The sequence below is a fragment of the Passer montanus genome, unplaced genomic scaffold (genome assembly GCF_014805655.1).
Source record: "Passer montanus isolate IOZ18808 unplaced genomic scaffold, ASM1480565v1 scaffold35, whole genome shotgun sequence".
Lineage (NCBI taxonomy): Eukaryota > Metazoa > Chordata > Aves > Passeriformes > Passeridae > Passer > Passer montanus.
In genome coordinates, this window is record NW_024368263.1 from 1,995,220 (window position 1) to 2,015,302 (window position 20,083).

The 20,083-nt window shown below is 60.7% G+C and overlaps 1 protein-coding gene across 1 annotated transcript; it reads left to right on the plus strand.

Annotated features, from left to right (window-relative positions):
- Window positions 1–803: 803 nt before the first annotated feature.
- On the plus strand, window positions 804–19,950 carry RHBDF2 (rhomboid 5 homolog 2). Its single transcript, XM_039716193.1, has 19 exons — window positions 804–864; window positions 9,950–10,057; window positions 11,488–11,779; window positions 11,862–11,968; window positions 12,262–12,454; window positions 12,526–12,738; window positions 13,285–13,410; window positions 13,722–13,855; window positions 14,086–14,289; window positions 14,415–14,526; window positions 14,856–14,930; window positions 15,245–15,406; window positions 15,702–15,802; window positions 16,256–16,319; window positions 16,420–16,514; window positions 16,735–16,810; window positions 17,126–17,226; window positions 17,428–17,581; window positions 18,145–19,950. Exons 3-19 carry the CDS (start codon window positions 11,654–11,656, stop codon window positions 18,562–18,564), a joined length of 2,463 nt encoding a protein of 820 aa, XP_039572127.1. The 5' UTR covers window positions 804–864; window positions 9,950–10,057; window positions 11,488–11,653; the 3' UTR covers window positions 18,565–19,950.
- Window positions 19,951–20,083: the final 133 nt, after the last annotated feature.

Below are 20,083 nucleotides of genomic sequence, written 5' to 3' on the forward strand. Positions count from 1 at the left end.
CTGGTCCTAACAGTGACCAGTCCTAATAGTGCCTGGTCCTAACAGTGACCAGTCCTAATAGTGACCATTCCTAGTAATGACCATTTCTAAGGGCTACCAGTCCTAATAGTAACGGGTTCTAATAGCGGCCAGTTCTAACAGTGACCAGTCCTAATAGTGCCTGGTCCTAACAGTGACCAGTTCTTATAGTGGCAGGTCCCAATAATGCCCAGTCCTCATGCTGACCAATTCTAATAGTGAGCAGTTCTTATACTGAGCAGTCCTAATAGTGACCATTCCTAATGGGTACCATTCCTAATAGTAACGAGTCCTAATAGTGGCCAGTTCTAATAGTGCCTGGCCCTGAGAGCGTCCAGTGCTAACAGTGGCCAGTTCTTATGGTGGCTGGTCCCAATAATGCCCAGTCCTAATAGTGGCCATTCCTAGCAATGACCATTTCTAAGGGCTACCAGTCCTAATAGTAACAGGTCCTAATATCGGCCAGTTCTAATAGTGACCAGTTCTAATAGCGCCTGGTCCTGAGAGCGTCCAGTGCTAACAGTGGCCAGTTCTCATGGTGGCTGGTCCCGATAGCTGCCAGTCCTGGCAGTGCCGGTACCGGCGGTGCATGGGGCCAGCTCCCGGTGCCGCGGGGCGGCCGCAGGGCTCATTCCCCATGGGGCATTCCCGTGGATGGATACGGGGACCGGGGGAGACCCGGCTGGGGAGCCGGCGGATCCCGGGGGGAGACCCCGCCCCGGACACGCCCCTGACACGCCCCCGGGAGCCCCGCCCCGGGCCCGCCCCCAGCCCCGCCCGGCCCAGGTGGAGGCGGCGGCGCTGCCGCGGGACCGGCACCGGGAGCGGCACCGGGGCAGCACCGAGGTGAGCGGGGCCGAGGAGGGGAGCGGAGCGGGGCAGAGCGGGCCGGGGGTCCCGCTGCCTCCGCGCCGCCTCGCTCCGTGACCGCCCGGTTTGTTGCTGCTTTGTGAGCGCCGCGTCCCGCCAGCTTCCTCCTCCGCCCCGCGCCTCCCGCCCGGCCCGGCCCGGCCCGGCTCGGCCCGGCCCGGCCCCGCGGGGCTGCGTGCGGGCTGCCCCCTCCCACCCCGGACACTTTGCGGGCCCCCCCTGCCCGGGGCCGTGCCCCACGCCTCCAGCGCGGGCATCCGGACGGATGGCGGGGGCCGGGCTCTTCCTCCTCCTCCTCCTCCTCTCCATCACAGGGGGAAGTGGTGCGTGTCCCGGTGACCCGGCCGGAGGGAAAGCCCTGCCCGCTCCCGGGCCGAGGCAGGCAGGAAAGCTCTAACCTACTTTCCGGCGCTGCCGGCCCGATAACCCGGCGGGTGCTTTTTGTTTGTGCTCGCTGCTTTTCCCCTGCCCAGGTGAGCGCGGCTGGCAGCGCCCCTCGGGAGGGGCAGGTGGGCAGCGCAGGGGGCCGGGTCCTGACCCCCGGCGTCCCCCTGCCCTCCGCCCGCCGGGGCTTTGTTGTTGTGGCTGCTTTGGGGGTTGCTGGAGGCGCTGGGGCGCTCGCACGTGCTGCCTGGAGTGGCCAGTGCTGCCACCAGCCCTCCGCAGGCGAACAAAACCCTTACAGAGCGGAGGGTCGGGTCATCCTCCGTCCGTGTGTGCATCCCGCCGGGAGCAGAGGGATGCTGTGCGGGGGTATTTCAGTCAGATTTTTGCTGTTGGTCCTCCAGGTTTGGGATAGAGGGGTGAGGCTGTGCTCTACCCCATCCTGCCCTGCCTTGCTGCCAGGCCAGCAGGACTGGGCAGAGATTGTCCTTCCAGGCTCCCTGCAGCCAGGTTGAGGTGCCCTCGGTGATCTGAGACCCTGCAGCTCTCGCTCAGCCCCCCAGGCCCACGTCCTGCAGGGGGAAGGGACCTGAGAGGCTGCGTTGTCACCGCTGGGTCCCTGTGGCAAGAGGAAGTGTCTGCCTTCTTCCCCAGCGTGGCGTCATCCTCCTCACCACTAGGACATTGTCCTGCTTGCACTGTCCCAGTCCCTGGACGGTTGCTCCTGGGGATTTCCAGGGTGAACTCATCGTGCTGCTGCTGTCCTGGGCACACAGCCTCCAGCCCAGCTGGGGACTTGGGCAGTGCACCCCACCACAGTGCCACGGCTGTCCTGAGCGAGGAAACGCTGCTTTGTGCCCTCTGAAGCAGCATCCTTTGGCTGCTGCCTTTCTCCCAAGTGGGAAATAACCAGTTTGGAATTATCCCACCTCCAAAATGAGCTGGAGGGAGCCTGGGAGAAACCAGAGCTGCCTCTGCCTGTGCTCCCCTGGTCAGCTCTGGCTTCACATGTGGCTCCTTGGGCTCCCGGCTGCTGCACCTGGGCTCTGCCCTTCCCAGCTCCTTTGCAATTAATGGGGTGATCAGCACCTTTTGCTGCTTGCTGATGTGGCCGGAGGCTCCTGCCAGCCCTAAAGCAGGTGACCATCTACCACTTCCCTTCGCGGGGCTTCTCCGGCACGGCTGCAGCTGCGCTGGGGCACCTGGAGGTGCTGCAAGCCCCGGGGCGAGAAAGGGCGAACCACAGAGTGGGGTTTGACACCACAACAGAGCCCAGATGCGAGTTCTGCGAGACGGGGCCGAGCCCGGCGTGGCTGTGCCGTGCACGTGTGAGCGCTGAGCGTGTGCCGGAGTGGAACAATAGATGCCTGTGGATGCCGGGAGAGCAGCTCCGAGCTGGGGATGCAGGGCACGGGGGCTGAATCCGCTGGGGAGGGGTCTGCTGGGTCGCCCCAGGGGGAATGCACTCGTTGGGATGCGCTGTGCGATCTGGGGAATGTGGGCTGTGTTTGGGCTGGGATGAAAGCTGAGCTGTCGTCTGGTTCTGTGTTTTGTTCGTGGATGCTGCTCCCGTTTAGCTCTCACAGTGAAGCTGAGGGATCCCCCCAAATACATCCTCATTCCTTCCCTTTGGTTGTTCCTGAGCTGAAAACAGCCCTTGGGACAAGCCAGGAATCCAAACAGAGCTCATTACCAAACAAAGTAGGAGACAGGTGATGGAGAACCAGCTGCTGGGGAGGTTGCAGAGCTGCCCAGACCAACATGGGGCTCGTGAGGCATTTCCACGTTTCCCGTGGGCATTGGGAGTCCTGCAGAGACCTGACCCGGAGGAGTGAGTGCAGCTTGGTGCTGACAGGGGCTCAGCACTGAAGGAGTCAATCAGTGGAAGCTGAAAATTAATTACTTAAATCTCTATGAGCCCACAAGTGATGGGATCATGAACTCTCCTGCTCTGGAGGAGCTTTTTACCTAATGACTTTCAGTTTCCGCTGTCCTGCCGGCCGTGAGATGTCTGATAACACAAGCAGCTCCCAGCGGGGGTGGGCACAGTCCCTTTTAATTACAGGCATCCAGGAGCTGTGGTCATTTGGGGGTGTGCAGTGCTTTCAGTTATGGTCATTTCCTGGCCTTAAAGTCAGCCTGGAGAGCGCTGTGTGTGCTGGTGGGTATGGAGGAAACCCTTGGCACTGGTACCTCTTTTTCCCACTTAATCCCTCTTAAAAAAAAAAAATACAGTAGTTGTTTGGTGGTTGTTCTCTTAATGAGGCATTTAGGGTGGAGAATGGGCCCAGGGAGGACCCCAGGCCACCCCTGCCTCTGCTTGCCCACCACACAGGACCCCTGTGTCCCCCTCGTCCTTGGGGACTCGCACTCCAGGGTCAGGCTCTGTGGGGTGCTGGTCACATTAGCTGAGCACAGAACTGAGGAAACCCCCAAATAATTGCTCTGGGAGGTGAGGGGAGCAAATATTTATGGGGTTTGCATGTGAGGGCTTCCTCCTCCACCCTTGTCCTCCAGGAACTTAAAACTGGGAGAGCTGTGTGGGCTTCGATGGAGAAGGAGCCAGCTCCCTGCCTGTGGAGCAGCAGTGGGCTGAGGAGGCAGGGAGCTTTACTGTGCCTCAGTTTCCCCGCTTGTGAAATGCCACAAAGGAGTGACAAAGCACGGAGGTGTCCCGTGAAACCACAGCTTGTCACCTCAGGGACAGTTTGTGCAGCCACAAGAGCAGGGCTGATGCTGTGGCTGTGCCCTGGGAGCAGGGGCAGTGAGCTATAAACCAGCCCACTTGATGCTGTGCTGCAGTGGGGCAGGAGGGAGCAGGACAGTGCCCACGGATCTTCTTGACCTTTTCTCAAGCTGCTGACGTTGGGTGGGAGGAAGAAACCCACCAGTGTGGAGGGCACACGGGCTCTGTGCTGGATGCCCAGCCCTGTGAGGAGCCGTTCAGTTGGGTGGTGTGTGGTCCCCCAGGGGATGCTCCTGCCTTGTGGCCATCCCCCAGGACCACCCCTCCCATCTCCAGGCACCTTTCTCAGCTGCTGCAGCCCCCAGAGAGATGGAGCCCTCCTTCAAACAGCCTCCGTTGGTTTGTGTTTTGTTGATTTATTGCTTAAAAGTGATATTTCCTGGTGTAATTCCTCTGGCCTGACAGACCCACTTGGGGCAGAAGAGATGTAGCCAATGTCCCCCAAGGTGCCCAGTGCCCCCTCCCATGCTGTGGGGCTGGCTTCAGTCCCTGTGTGCCAGGCTGCAGCTTGTGCTGGGGGCCTGATGGAGCTGTTCCTGTAAGGGAATTCCTGCAGGAATGCCAGGCAGGGCTGGGAGTGACCTCCTGTCACGTGTGAGCCCAAAAGCTGTGCTCTGTGCCCATGGGCAGCCAGGGGAATCCCCAACCCTCGGTGCTGGTGTGTCCTGCCAGCCTCAGCTCCCCCATGGAATGAGCAGGGACGTGGCACCAGGGCTGTGCTGTGGTCACACAGCTTCTCCAAGGGTGATCCCATAACCAGTCATGACTTAACCAGTCCAAGCTCTCCTGGGCAGGACATGGAGGTGGCTCCTTGAAAAGCAGCATCTCCAGCCCCTGCTGAGCTTCCCTGTGGGTGCAGCACCCCAGGGGGGGATAGCAGGCAGGAGGAGCATGAAGATGCTTGAGGAGACCCCATCTCCAGCTCTGGGCAGCTGAGAGGCTGCAAAGTGCCTGGCTGGCACAGGTCCATGGAGATGCTGTGGTGGGAAGAGCATCACACTGCACAGGCAGCAGTGAGTGGGGGATTCCCTGTGCAGGTTTGGGGATGGATGCTGCATGGGGATGAGCTGCTCCCAGCCTGGGAACCCTCTGCAGGGTGCAGGTCTGGGTGCTCCAGGCCTCCTGCAATCAGGAGTGGAAGGAAGGAAGCTGAGGAGTGGCCCACCCACGCTTGGCTGTGCTGGCTGCGAGGAGGGAGGAGCAGCTTCCCCAGCTGTCCTGGGGCCAGGGAGCTCTGAGCCCTGATGGGCTGTTTGGGGGACAGCCTCCAGCCCCCTGCCAGCTGAGGTGTCACCAGCCACAGCCCAAAGGGACACCACAGGGTCCTTTTCCCTTCTCCTCAGGGAGCTGCTGGCCCTGGAGTGGGAAGGAAGGAGGCTGCTGTGTCCACCCAGGGCTCCCCCTTTGCACTGGGCCTGTCAGGGCGAGCAGCACTTTCTAAAAGCCTTGGAATGGCTGTGTTGAGATAAGGAGTCTGTTCCCAGAGATAGGGAGCTGCAGCCACGGGGGCTCCAGCCCAGAGCTCATCTCATCCCTGGGCTGAGCCAAATTCCTGCCCAGGGCTGAGCACCACCTCCCACTGCTGCCTCCCACACAGCGTGGGGATGGCCAGAGCCCAGGGCAAGGGAACCCTCTGTAAATATGGGGCATTTCTGCCAGTCCTGCTGCTCTGGGTGGCTTGGTGTGCTCTGGAACGGGCAGCAGGGGACTGGGGAAGCCTGCAAGCCCAGCCAGGGCACCGAGAGCTGCTGGAAGAACGAGTGTTCAGCAGAAGAACCAAAGGGAGGAGTATCCCCTCCAGCCCCACTGACCTTTCATACCAAGAATTTTGCTTCGAGGAGGGAAGTGGGAGTGAGCTCAGTGCTGACCTGCAGCATGGGGATGGCAGGCACGTGGCTGCAGGCAGGCTGTCCCCTTCCCTTGGGTAAACACCAACCTGGGACCCCTCAGCCCCCTCCAGAAGGTGCAGCCAGGGCTGAAACACTTGCATGTCTGTGCCCTCTGTGTTTAAGCCAAGCTAATAAGGAATTGGAGTAGATTTGAGTAATTAATCAGTTCTTAGATAAAACCAAGTTAAGTCAATCCTGGTAGGTTGGGAAAAAATGAAAAAGAGCTTTTCTTGTGTGTCTGTGACCCTGCCTGTGGAGCAGCTGATCCCCTGCACATTCACCATTGAAGCTGCTGTGCTTCCCTCACTCCTGGTGGAGACTTTGGCCCTTTGCTGTCCCCAAAGCCACTGGGGTGACCCAAAATCTCCACGTGCATGTTCCTCACTTGGCCTGAGCTCCAGCCTGAGGAAGGGGGCAGTGGGCTGAGGGTCCCCTTGTGCAGCCACAGCCACTCCAGCAGCTCCCCCACCTTGGCAGGAAGCAGGGAATGGGTTTGTGCAGTGCTGCCTGGTTGGGGTGGCTGTGCTGTGAGGTTTGTGGGCTCCAGGGAGGTGGGGACACGTGGGGTGGGTGGCCCAGAGGGACCCCAGCCCACCGGGACTTGCCACCCACACCAGCAGGCTGTGGGAAGCCTTTGTGTGCCAGCACTTGCTCTGCTGGGGTGGGTGGGGTTTTTTATACTGGTAAACATTAACGAGAGTGGGAAGTGGGCTGTGGGAAATCCTCCACATGGCTTTTTCCACCCGCTGCCAGGCACTGCAGGCAAATCCTTCCCTCTCCGTGCCAGTAGGGATGGCGTCACCCAGGACTGCTGGGGAGCCCAGGGCCACATCCCTGGCCCTCCAGCTCTTGAAGCAGGGAAGCCCAGCTCAGGCTGAGTGAGTGGCCCTGCTGCCCATGTCCCCCTGTCCCTGTGTCCCCCTGTCCCTGTGTCCCCATGTCCCCCTGTCCCTGTGTCCCCCTGTCCCCGTGCAGGGCTCTCCTTATCAGCAGGCCCAGCGTGGCTCCCTGCCCGCCATGCTCTGTCTCCCCAGCCACTTTCCTTCCTCCTGGGGCGTGCCATGCTCCCAGCTCAGCAAACCTGCTGCCATTGCCCAATGTCCTCCCTGATGGAGGAAAATGGGAGAGGATGTTCTAGTGGTGGCGTGGGTGAGGCGTGTGCTGGCTGCCTGCACGCCCTGGGCGTCAGGCAGGATCTCATCCCTACCCCATCTTCCTCCCCCAGGCAGGATTGGAGCCCCTGTGGGTGTCCATGCTGACTGTGTGGCTCAGTGATAAGGGAGAGGGCAGCTAACCATCCCCTCTGAAGCACAGAGGGCCTCTCTCAAGACTCAGAGTGAAACCCTGCGTGTCACAGCTTTGCCATCCAGTGCTGTTGTGACAGGGCTGGGACACGTGGGGAAAAAATGGAAGTGTTTTTCTTTTTTTTCTCCAATAATACGATTTTATTTCAAGAGCTGTTTGCGCTTTGTCTCCTTTTCTCCAGCCCTGAAACTTGAGACTGCAAAATGGCAAAAAGCTTTTTGAAAGGGAGCAGAAGCAGAGAAGGTGCTGGGTGTGAGTCCACAGGATCTCGATGCTCAGAGCAGTTGCACAAATTGAGTTTTCTGTCTGGAGCTCTTAATAACTGGAGCACCTTTTAACGCGGCTCCAGCCTTGAGAGGTCTTTAACGTGCTCCTGAATCATTTATGGGCAGCAGCAGCAGCTCTGCCTGATGGGCTCCTGGGTACCAGCAGTGCCAGAGGCTGTGGGGCTGTTTGGGTGCCTGGGGCATTGCTGGTCCCTTTCTCCCTGCCCTGTGGAGGTGCAGAGGAAGAGCTGGGCTCATGGTGCTCGGGGTGATGGGTGTGTTGGGTGCTCTGGGGGTCCCTGCCCCACACCCTTGGGTGGCTCAGAGCTGCTTTGTCCTCCAGCTGCCACAGTTCAGTTATTCCAGTCCCTTCCCCCAGTGCCAGCAGGCTCAGGGAGAGAGATGCTGATCCTTCTCCAAGCACCCATGAACCCACTGCACACACCCCCCTCCAGCCAGGGCTGCTCTGCAGGGTCATTTCTGCCCTCCTGTGCTATAGCTGTCCCAGTTCTGCTCACCTGGCCTTGCTGCTGGTCCTTTTGTGTTGCTTGGACCATCCCAGCGTGTCCTGCAGTGATGCTTTGTATGAACCACATCATTTTTTCCATCACTTTCTTCCTCGGGTGTGCTTCCTCTGGTCAGTGCTTGTTGTGATTCACCCTGGGGCTGGGAGCCAGCCCTGGTCACCCTCCTTGTGCCTTTTTTGGCTGAAGGCTGAACCCTTGTCCCAGTTGCTGGACAGTGGTGCCAGCACATCTGCCCTCTTGGGAAAGGCTGAGGCCTTCACCCCCGTGCTGCTGTTGGAGCACAGGCTGTGTCCCTCGCTGCTGGGTGTCAGCTTTGGTGGCCTTCAGTGGTCAAGAGCTCTGGGAGCTGGTGATAGTGGGGGATCTCTTCTCACCAACCAGACCAGCAGCCCTCCCTCCATGGCCTGCCCATTTATCACTCCAACAATGGCAACAGCCCCAGTGCATGGGGATCTTTTCCAGCCTAAACTGACAACATGCTGCCCCCAGGACCCTTCTTCCAGCCCAAAGCACAGCTCCTACCAAGCTCAGGACATGCTTGTGGCTGCCCAGTTCCTGCTGCTGTGACCTGCCTTGTCCCCACAGCAGGACATGTGCTCGGCCATCCCCCCGTGTCAGCTCCGCACGTCGCCTCTCACTTCCTTTTTCTGTGCCCAGGACAAAGCCACCACATCCACCCAGAGTGCCCGAGGACTGGGCTGAGGCTCCCTGGAGACCCTTTCCTGTGCCCTGCAGTGGGGTGGCTGATGCCAGGGCTGCCGGGCAGGGAGCCATGCTGCTGCTGGCAGAGCCCTCCATGCCAGGGCTGGGGGTGACAGGGACCTGCAGGGATCTGGAGGGCTCGGGGCAGGCTGTCTGTGTGTGGAGGCACTGCCTGGCCCATTCCCACGCTGAGCATGCCAGCTCCAGAGGGCTTGGGCACCAGCACCAGGCACGTGGTGAGCTGGAAAACACCTTCCCAGCACCGTCCCCTGGGGATTTCTCTGCCTGGCACGGGATAAGGCTCTTGTGGCTCAGGATCTGTGCTCAGGGGGTGGCTGCTGCTGCAGCCTGTGTGGCAAAGGAGCCTTGAGCCCTCGGGGGTGCTGCCCTCCTCCCCCTTCTCTCAATGCCAAGTGTGCCAGGGCACGGAGCCGTGACAAGCGTGACCGTGACTGGGCAGCAGGTGCTCACCAGGCTGTGCCAGCTCCCCCGGGACTGAGTCACCTCAGGAGAGGCCAGGCCAGCCCTCCTGCATGGGGAGATGGTGGGAAGCAAGACCAGGGTTTTAAACAGGCTGCAATGCTGCTTTGCTGGGAAGCACAGAGAGCTGGGGCTGTCCGGGGTGTGATGGGAGCAACTGGGGATGGGATTTTGGGATGGGAGTGTGCAAGAATTTGGCTGCAGTTTCTGTGCTTCAGGCTGTGCTGGTTGTTACCACTCAGAGCCATTCCCCAGAGCTGGAGGAGGAGGAGGGTACCCCAGGGATTGCTCTGACCCCAGAGTGTTCCCATTCCCAGCTCTCCAGAGCAGCTGCCATCTCAGGCTCACTGCTGGCTGCCCTGGGAGGAAAACAAACAGAGCCTCCAGCTCACCAATGGGATGGAAAGTTTTACTTGCTGGGGCTGGCACTCTCCCAGTTTAGCAGCTATGAAATACCCAGTGAGGCACTCATATTCCATGCCTGGGTATCTTGCTTCCCAAGAGACAGGAAAGCAGCAGCAGGGGAAACCTCCCTGCCTGCCCCAGGCTATTCCCTGCCATGGGGCATTGCTGTAAATGGGGTTTTTTCCTCCTCCTGCTGCCCTGTGCCAGTGGCTGATCCCTGTCCCTGGTGTCCTGCCACCTGCAGCCCTGTCCCCAAGGTCTAGGGAGCACTGAGCTCAGTTCTCCCTCTGCCAGGATGCTCCTGCAGCCCTTGCCTGCTTTCCCATGCGTGGTTTTCATCACAGCCTGTCCCCACAGGAGGAATTCAGCCGTGTCCTGGAGCTCCTGTGTGTGAAGGACAGAGGCAGAGGAAGGCTGCCGTGGCTGTTTGCCATCACTGCACAAGATCCCTGTCACTCTTATGAGGTGAGGAGACCCTCGTGGGGACCAGCACTGGCTGAGCCCCCAGGGGAAATTTGGGAGTTGATTGCTCCCAGCTTTGGTGCTGGAGAGGGAGCCCAGCACCCGTTTTAATGCGGGAAGAGAAGACTCTCACAGGGCCCAGGAGCTGATGGAGGGCAGCAATTCCTGCCAGTGCTGCCCACTCCAGGCTTTCCCCTCCCTGAGGAGCTGGTTCTGGACTCCTGCATCCCCATGAAGCTGATCCCTTGGGCACCCCATGCTGCTTAAGCCAGACTTTGCTTGTGGTGTGGTCTAAGGGGAAGGTTGTGTTCAGGACTCCAAGTGCCAAGGGAGCTGCAAAAGTGTCCCTGTCCCTGACCCTTGCTGTGGGAATGGGCTGCCAGTGGGATGCTGGTGGGATCTCAGTCACTCATCTGGTTGCTCAAGTGATGTTGCCTAAGGAGAGCAGAGCTGGAGGAGTGTGGTCATTGGGATCTTGGGCAGGGAGAGGAACCAGGCCTGTGGATCAAGCTTTTGCAGCCAGTGGCACTGGGCAAACGTGCCAGGTGACACCATTCCCATGGCCAGGCTGTCCTGGGGGACAAGAGATGCTTGTGAGAGCTGCGTGAGTCCCCTGGGCACTGCCACGTGGTCAAGCAGAAGAGGTCAGAGAGGGCTGTGCCTCCCTTTTGATTGCCCTCATAGTCCCTAATAGGATCTGGGACTTGTTCTCTTGCACTCTGATGGAATTACTTTTCCTGCAGAGCAAGCCCTGCCTGGAAGAGCTGCCTGCAGGGACCCTTGGGAGGGGATTTCTTGAGGAATTAACCACATCTTGGCTGTTAAGCTTCCCTCTCCTTGCACGTGGTGCCAGGGAGGATTCAGTCTCCCAGCCTGGTGTTCATGCACGTGCCAGAGGGGAATGTCCTGCACCTCCCCTTCATGGGGCACCCCAACAGGTGACAGGTCCACGTGGGAGCTGCAGTGCACGTGGGGATGTGGATCAGGTGTTTCCAGGCCTTGTGCCCTCCCTGCCCAGGCAAGAAGAGCTCCTTGCAGACCTCCCCTGCTATCTCCCCTTGGCTGCCTTGCCAAACTGGGAGGGCTGGTGTTCCCATGTGCTGCAGCTGTGTGCCATGGGCCTGGCCAGGCCTTGCTGGGATCCCCCATATTTCCAAGGCACATGGTCAGCCTCATCCAGGCGGGGTGTGAAACCTGGGTGTCCCACTGGAATGTGCTGGGATGATGTGGATGCTTTGACCTGGTCACTGTTGCCATCCCTGCCCTACTCCCAGCAGGTGAGGGGATGGTGTTGGTGACCCCTGGGGGACTGGGAGTGACTGGTTAATGTAAGCCTTCCCATCCACCCAAACTCTGGGAAGGAATGTGGGTTTTGGGGATGCAGCAGCTGGGTTCATGACGGCAAGACTCACTTTTCCTCCACTTCCCACCAGCACAGCCAGGGACACAGGGTGCTCAGTCTGGTGATGTCCCACTGATGAGGCCCCATCTCTTACTGGCACCCAGCCTTTCCTCGCACACAAGCTCCTGGGGGAATACTTCTCCCCCCGTGGCTGACTCCCTGCGCCCTGCCAGCCTGCTGACCACCCCCTGCCCGAGATGTCAGCCGGGGACAAGAACGGGGGCAGCCGCTCCAGCAGCAGCCGCCTGCAGAGCAAGAAGCCCCCCAACCTCTCCATCGTCATCCCGCCCCGGGAGGCCGAGGAGGATGGTGCCCACAAGGAGGTGAGTGCTGCCTCCATCCCACGCTGGGCTCGGGGCCCTGCCAGGTGCCCTCGTGTCCCTGATGCCCTGCTCTGCCTTCCAGCCCTCCAAGGTGCCCATCTACCGCAAGAGCAAGAGCCTGCAGGAGCCCCGCCCGGAGCGCCGGCCCGGCTTCCGCCGGCAGACATCCCTGTCCCAGAGCATCCGCAAGTGAGGGCAGGCTGGGCTCCAGCCGTGCTGGCCCGCTCACGGGGGGCCGTGCCAGGACACTGTGGGCACTGCCCGAGGATTTGGGGTGGGGTTGGAGGGTTGTGTCTCAGAAGGGAGCGCAAGAATCGCTCTCCTCTGCTTCCCTTTGACCCACAGCCAGGTGAGAGCTGCCCTGCTGCAGGCTGGGCTGAGACACCCCAGCTTCTGCCAGAGGGGATCGCTGGGCTGGGTGGGACGGTGGTGCGTGGTGTGGGGGACCAGCTCTGTGACAGCCGTGCCCACCCTGTGTCCAGGGGCACGGCGCAGTGGTTCGGCGTCAGCAGCGACTGGGAGGGCAAGCGGCAGCAGTGGCAGCGCAAGAGCCTGCAGCACTGCAGCATGAGGTACGGCAAGCTGAAGCCTGCCTATCGCGACATGGAGCTGCCCAGCCAGGAGGTGCCCTCCTTCCAAGCCACCGAGTCGCCCAAACCCGCCAAGATGCCCAAGGTAGAGCTCAGGGTGGGGCGTCCCACTGCCAGCCTTGCTGCCCCAGCACTGACACCTCCTCCCTGCCCCAGATCGTGGACCCGCTGGCCAGGGGCCGTCCCTTCCGCCATCCCGACGAGACCGACCGTCCCCACACGCCCCACCACGTGCTGCCCCCGCTCACCCCCGGCGTCGTCTCCTTGGCCTCCTTCAACAGCATCCGCTCGGGCTACGGCCGCCTGCCGCGCAGGAAGAGGGAGTCTGTCGCCCACATGAGCTTCAAGGCGGCTGCAGCCCTCCTCCGGGTGAGTTTGGGGAGTGTGAGGGGGAGAGGGGGATCGCCTTCCTAAGCTGGATTTCAGTTCTGTCCTTCACTCGTCATCTTTGTTTCTTGGCTGTTTGCTGTGCGTGGAGACTGCTGTCTCTCCAGGGCGGGTTTGAGGGGGGAGATTGGTTTTTTTAACCCGAGCTCTACTTAAAAGTAGAGGTTTTGGTGGAAATTGGACAATCTGAGAAAAAAAACGACTTCTGGGTTCCATTGCTGAGGGGCAATGAAACCTCTCCAGCAATTTTGAGGAGGGCAAACCTTGAGGATGGGTTTGTGGGTATGAGCCCAGATGAATTCAGAGGTCACTTGTCATGCTGACTATTGTGGCCATGGTGCAGCATGGATTCTGAGGTGCTAAAGGCAGCATCTTCTGCCAATTCGTCCCCACACGAGGGGCTATGGTGGCTGACTGGGATTTAATCTTTGCCACTTGGCTTTGGAGAGGGAAGATCTGACAAACCCTCAGTGCTGCAAAAACGGAGGGCTTCTGGTTGCTTACCTTCATTTGCTTGTGCTGCCAAAGGGGCGCTCTGTCCTGGAGCCACTGGCTCCCAAGCAAAGGAGCAAGAGGAGCTTCCTGTACCCCAGCTTCATGGACGAGGACATGGTGGATGCTGCTGATACCCTGGACTCGTCCTTCTTCAGTAAGGCAAGCAACTTTCCATGCTGGCTGCTGGAGCTGGGGCGTGTCCCAGTGCCCTGCACCGGGGGCTGGGTGTGGAGCAGGGCTCTCACAAGCACCCCTGTGTTGGCACTGCACCCAGCAGTGATGCCTGCCCTGCCCCAGCCCTGGTGACAGCCCTTGGGTGTGACAGGGAGTGATGTGGCCATCTGGGCACATTTCACAGCCTGTGATGGGCCATTAGTGTGGTGTCATTGGGAGTCACCCACTCCCCCTGGCCAGGGGGATGCTCAGTCAGGGGGATTCTGACCAAGGACACGTATCCATCCCCTCTCCAGATGGACATGCACGACGAGACATACTCCATGCCCGACGACGTCTTTGAGTCACCTCCTCTATCAGCCACCTACTTACGCATGCACCAGGTGGCAGAGGAAGCCAGGGTGTCCCCTGAGGTGGAGCAGCCCACCCCGTGAGTACCAGCCCTCAGCAGGTCTTGCCCCCAAGGCTGCCAGATGCCCTGCTGCAGGCAGGACAATGTCCCCAGCTGTCCCTGCCGTGAGCACCGGGCACTTCCATGATGACCCTGGGAGAACAACGGAGCCAGGAGGCGCTCAGAGCCTCCCCTCAGGGCATCCTCAGGACTCTGTGTCTCAGCCGGTCCTTTTTGGGGGTGTGATGGGTTTCTCCTCTTCCCCACAGGCGGGAGGGCGTGCGGCTGGCCTCGGTGTCGGGCCCGGCGCCGCGGCGGGGCAGGCGCATCGCCTCCAAGGTGAAGCACTTCGCCTTCGACCGCAAGAAGCGCTACTACGGGCTGGGCGTGGTGGGCAAGTGGCTGAACAGGAACTACCGGCGCAGCCTGAGCAGCATCGTGCAGTCCCAGCTGGAGATCACCGACAGCCACCGGTGAGGGGCACCCCCCTCACATGAGTGTCCCCCTCAGTGCCTGGGGATCGGCCTTTGGGGGACTGCACTGTCCCTTTGCCCAGACGTCTTTGACCAGCTCCGTTTTTGGGTCCTGTCCCCTCCAGGCCGTATTTCACATACTGGATCACCTTTGTGCACATCCTCATCACCCTGCTGGTCATCGGCACCTACGGCATCGCCCCCATTGGCTTCGCCCAGCACGTGACGACAGAGTTAGTAAGTTTGAGAGCCATCCTTCAGGGGCACTGTAACCACCAGTGCCCCATGGTGTCATGCTCCCTGCGAGGACTGGGAGCATGACACCAGGGGACACTGGGAGAGAGCATTTGAGAGGCTCTGAAATGGCCAGGGCACGGGGATGAGCAGCACCGTGTTGCAGCACAAAATGTGCTGGGAGCAGAGCTGTTCCCCTCTCCTGCCTTGCTGGTGGGACCCTTCCCCTCGGATGAAGGGGCTGCTCAGCCCCTTTTGAGTGGAGGAAGACGGGGTACCCCCCCTCAGCACTCATCCCCTCAGTGGGAGCTGACCCTGGCCTCTCTTGGCAGGTGCTGAGGAACAAGGGTGTCTACGAGAGTGTCAAGTACATCCAGCAGGAAAACTTCTGGATTGGGCCCAGCTCGGTAAGGACCCTGCCAGACCCTTGGCCCCTGGTCTCACACTCTGCCCTCTGCTTCCCCTGCCCTGAGCTGGGGGGTTCTCTGTGGTGCTCCTCTCCTCAGGGGGGCAGAGCTTGACCTCCTCACTCTAGCCTGCTGTCCCAGGCCCCCATCCACATGGGACATGTGGCATCGCAGTGGGATGGTCCTGCCTGCACTGGGATGACAGAGACCTTTGTGTATTGCCTGTGGAGACCCCCTGCTGAACCCTCCCTGGGGGTGGCTGGAGCGAAGGGAGGTGCACAGACAAATCCCCTTTACCGGCATCTCCCTGCCAGATCGACCTGATCCACCTGGGAGCCAAGTTCTCCCCGTGCATCCGGAAGGACCGGCAGGTGGAGCGGCTGATCCAGCGCGAGCGGGACCGCGAGCGGGGCTCCGGCTGCTGCGTGCAGAACGACAACTCGGGCTGCATCCAGACCCTGCCTCAGGACTGCTCCGTGCGTGCCCCTGCCGCGGGAAGGGCTGGGCAGCCCTGGGGAGAGCAGGGGAAACCGTGTCAGCAGGTGGGGTCAGAGCCGTGCATCCCCTGCTGCATCCTCAGTCTCTCCCTGCTCCCTGCAGGAGACACTGGCGACCTTCATCAAGTGGCCGGGCAGCAATGCACCAGCCGTGGGCTCGGGAGAGAGGAGGACCTCGGGGGCTGTGTGCCTGCTCTGCAGCAGGGCAGGGTGCAGAGGGGGACAGAGCCGTGCATTCCCTGCTGCATCCTCAGTCTCTCCCTGCTCCCTGCAGGAGACACTGGCGACCTTCATCAAGTGGCCGGGCAGCAATGCACCAGCCGTGGGCTCGGGAGAGAGGAGGACCTCGGGGGCTGTGTGTCACCAGGACCCCAGGTAGACGTAGCAGCAGGGTGGAGGTGGCCCTGTCACCTGGCTGTGTGTGGGACACAGCAGAAGGAGCTGCCTTTCCAGCTTGGATGCCTTGAGTCCTCTTGTCCGAGGGGATGGGAGGCTTTTGCACACTGGGAGAGTGATAAAGAAAAGGGAGTCAGTGGGGAAACTGAGGCAGGGCCTGTGTTTAACACAGGCAGCAGCAGATGATGCTGTTGTGTTGTGCTTGTCCCTGTCCTGCTGGGATGGGAACATCCATGGGCATCAGCGGGGTTGTCCAGCAGCTCTGAGTTCTGTGGGATTCACTCGCAGAAGGAGCTGCTGGGGGGTGTTGTGGGGCACCCACTGGTGGGCAGGATGGAGGCAGGTCCCAGAGCTGTCTGTGCCTGAGGGGTTACTGCTCTGCAGGGGGGTGTGATGGGGGTCCCACCCGACTCACCCCCCTCCTCCTGCCAGGACATGTGAGGAGCCTGCATCCAACCCACCCCATGTGTGGCCAGACGACATCACCAAGTGGCCGGTAAGAGCCCGGTGCCACCATCAGCTGGTGGCTCCATGGTGGCAGTGGCAATGAGCCTGGGGCTGGATCTGACCAGGGCTCCTTTCCCTCCTGCCTCTAGATCTGCACCTACGAGACCAAAACCAACCACACGGGCTTTGCCCACCTGGACTGCGAGATCAAGGGCAGGCCCTGCTGCATTGGCACCAAGGGCAGGTGGGTTGTGGCAAAGGGGGCACCTGGCTGGGCTCCCCCCTCTGCACTCCTGCCTCGTGCTGTCCCATCAGTGTCCAGAGCTGTGCCTGGGGGCAGAGGGAGCTCACGGAGCCTTGTGGGGTGGGAAGCAGAGTGGCAGCAGGCTGGGAGCAGAGGGGGATGCTCAGGGGTGTCCTGAGTGTGCCCTGCCCCCAGCGAGCCCCCTCCTGTCCCCTGGCAGCTGCGAGATCACCACCAGGGAGTACTGCGACTTCATGCACGGCTACTTCCACGAGGAGGCAACGCTCTGCTCGCAGGTGAGCAGGGCCAGGGAGCCACGGCAGGGCGTGTGGGGTGCAATGCCAGCAGCCATGCTGATGCCAGAGGCCTTCAGAGTGTCCTGCTAGGGATGGGACATGGTTGGGATGGGCATGAGCATTGCAATGTGTGGGGACTTGCCCAGCTATTGGTGGGCTCCTGCTGCTGTGCCCACCTTGCTGGTGTGGGGCAGGAGGCACCTTTACCAGGTGCCCCACACCATCCAGAATCCCCTCTCAGCTGCCACATGGCATCCTTGGCAGCCCATCCCTGTGACCCAGGTGGCTCTGGGGACAACCCTGCTGCCTTTGCAGGTGCACTGCCTGGACGAGGTCTGTGGGCTCCTGCCCTTCCTGAACCCCGAGGTCCCTGACCAGTTCTACCGCCTGTGGCTGTCCCTGTTCCTGCACGCCGGGTGAGCCACAGCCCCCCTGTCCCCAGGGAGGGGGGAACTGGGCACTGGGGTGCCCACTGGGATGGGCTGGGAGGGAAGAGAGAGGGGCACTCCCAGACTGTGACAGGAGCCTTCAGTGGGGGTGTTTGTGAGCTGTTTCATGCCCCGGGGCACTGGGTGGGAGGACTGGGCAGGGGTCTCTAACCCAGGGCCTCTCCCCAGCATCATCCACTGCCTGGTGTCGGTGACGTTCCAGATGACGGTGCTGCGGGACCTGGAGAAGCTGGCAGGCTGGCATCGCATCTCCATCATCTTCATCCTCAGTGGCATCACGGGCAACCTGGCCAGCGCCATCTTCCTACCCTACAGGGCAGAGGTGAGGCTTTGGGGCTCTGTGCCAGGGACCAGAGGACACCCCTGTCCATCCCCACCCTGGGCAGAGGTTTGGGGAAGGGGCTGGGGCACAGATCCTCACCCCCTGGCAGGGTTTGCTGCAGGGAGAGGGGGAGGGGGTGTCCCTGCCCCACGTGTGGGGTTGACACATGCCATGTGTGTCACATGTCACCACGTGTCCCTGAATGTGCAGGGTCCCTGGGCAGATGGCTAATCTGCTGCCAGCCAAACCCTGTCAGGCTTTAAATGAGATCATGCCAAGGGCCCTAATCCCCCCACAGGTGTGCCAGGATGGGGCTGTGGTCTGCGAGGGGGTGATGCTGTCTGGCTGCCAAGTCACAGAAAATACCAGCTCTGCCAAAACAACACCCTGCTCCCCTCCTCATCCTCCTCTGCCAGGGCTCCCACCCCTGAGCCCCATGCAGCATCCTGCACAGGGATGCAGGAGCCAAATGTGCTTTGCTAGGGGAGGAGATGATCCCTGGGGGACGTGGGGTGTGTCTGGGGTGACACAGAGCCCAGCCCTGACTTCCCCCATCCCTGCAGGTGGGCCCTGCCGGCTCCCAGTTCGGCTTGCTGGCCTGCCTCTTCGTGGAGCTCTTCCAGAGCTGGCAAGTGCTGGAGAAACCCTGGAAAGCCTTCCTCAACCTCTTTGGCATCGTCCTCTTCCTCTTCATCTGCGGCCTCCTGCCCTGGATCGACAACATTGCCCACCTCTTTGGCTTCCTCAGCGGGCTGCTGCTGTCCTTCGCCTTCCTGCCCTACATCACCTTCGGCACGCTGGACAAGTTCCGCAAGCGCGCCATGATCATCGTGTCCCTGCTGGTCTTCGTGGGGCTCTTCGCCTCGCTGGTGGTGTGGCTCTACGTGTACCCCGTGAACTGGCGCTGGGTGGAGTACCTCACCTGCCTGCCCTTCACCAGCAAGTTCTGCGAGAAGTACGAGCTGGAGCAGGTCCTGCACTGACCCTGCTGGCAGGGATGGGGCTGGAGGTGTTTCCCATGGGGTGGGTCCTGCCCAGCCTCTGGGAGGTGCTGGTGGCTGCTCCAGGATGGGGCAGATCCTGGCCATGGCTCCATCATCAGGGAGGCTGGGTTTGGCTACCCCTTGCTCAATGCCCTTGGCCCCCTTTGGGGCTCCCTCCTGATGCTGGAAAGCCGTAACTGGTTTGGGGACTGACTCTGGCTGCTGCCTGTGTGGGGAGAGGGCTGAGGGAAGAGGGATTTTGGTGTGTCCGTGGCCAGGCTGGACTCCCAGTCCTGGGGTGAAGTTGCTGAAGTCTCCAGCCTGTGCCCCTGCCTGCCTGGGGCTCCGTGCCACCTCGGTGCCCTGCAGCTCATACTGTGAACACAACCCCCTTTTTGCAGGGGCACTTTTTTTTATCCACAGCTCTTTGGGCCAAGGGTTTCCCCATTTTGGGCTCCCTGGAGTCTGTCGTGGCTCCAAGATGTTCAGGGCTGACCTTCAAAGAGATTTTTCAGGCCTGCTCCCCCTGAGGCCAAGGAGGCTTGTGCCTTCCCACCTGGCTCCTCACTGGATGGAGAGGCAGGACTTGGGACAGGGGGCTTCTCCTTCCCTTATTTCAGTGAAATTGTCCTTTTGGAAGGGGAGGAGTGGCAAGAACCATGTTTCTAGTGCCATGGTGGGAGGCAGACATGGAGAAAAACCCCCTGGGGGGGCTCATGTGGCTGCTTCTGGAGCCCACAGACCTCTCAGGAAGCTGTTGGTGCTCCCACCTTCTGCCTTGAGTCCCTGCTGTTTCCCTTTTTCAGAGCTTGGAGACCCAGGCACCCTTCCTTCCTGCAGTGGTGCTGGTCAGATGGGGAAGTGCAGGATGGGGCAGTCCCCTTCCTTCTTCCCTGCCCAAGGCTGCACATTCCCACCTGCCCCCAGCCCTGGGCTGCTCTCCCCAGCATCTCCTCCTTGCCACCAGCCATGGCACGAAGGCAGGTCCTTCCTGGGGTCCAGGTGACCCCTCTGGGCTGGTTTGGACCCAGGTTGGTGCCAGGCTGTCTCTCCCCTGAGATGTGTTGCTTTGGTGCTGGAAGCCTCAGTGCTTTTAAGTGGGGGCAGGTGGGAATGCCCCAGTTAGGATGTCCTGGGATAAATATTCAAGGACTGAGAGCCTGGCTCCCTCTCTACAACCACTTTTTGAGAGAGCCCAGGAGCATCTGCACCTGTCCCTGTATCCCTCCCTCCACCCTGGGCCAGTTTTCAGCCCCACTCTGTCCCTCCAGTTGCTGCTCCAGCCAAAGACAGACACTTCACCTCATTTGTCTCTTTTTGATACTTTTTTAAAAAGCTGTGGGTTCCCCCCCATCCTTAATAAATTTCTACCTGTATTTAATGAGATGCACAAGGTCTCTTCTCCCTTCTTGGGCATGGGGATGCAGCACTTTTGGGGGTTCTGGTTGTTTGGTGATGGCTGCTGTGGCAGGGAGGGAGGACAAGCTGGGCTGGTCCCTGAAGGGCCACTCAAAGCCCT

Bases quoted from the DNA above. Each gene is read 5' to 3' on its own strand.
- RHBDF2 (XM_039716193.1), top strand. From the start codon at position 11,654: ATGTCAGCCGGGGACAAGAACGGGGGCAGCCGCTCCAGCAGCAGCCGC. The intron at 14,931-15,244 runs GTAAGGACCCTG...TCTCCCTGCCAG, and splicing joins TCTGGATTGGGCCCAGCTCG to ATCGACCTGATCCACCTGGG. The intron at 17,582-18,144 runs GTGAGGCTTTGG...CCATCCCTGCAG, and splicing joins TCCTACCCTACAGGGCAGAG to GTGGGCCCTGCCGGCTCCCA.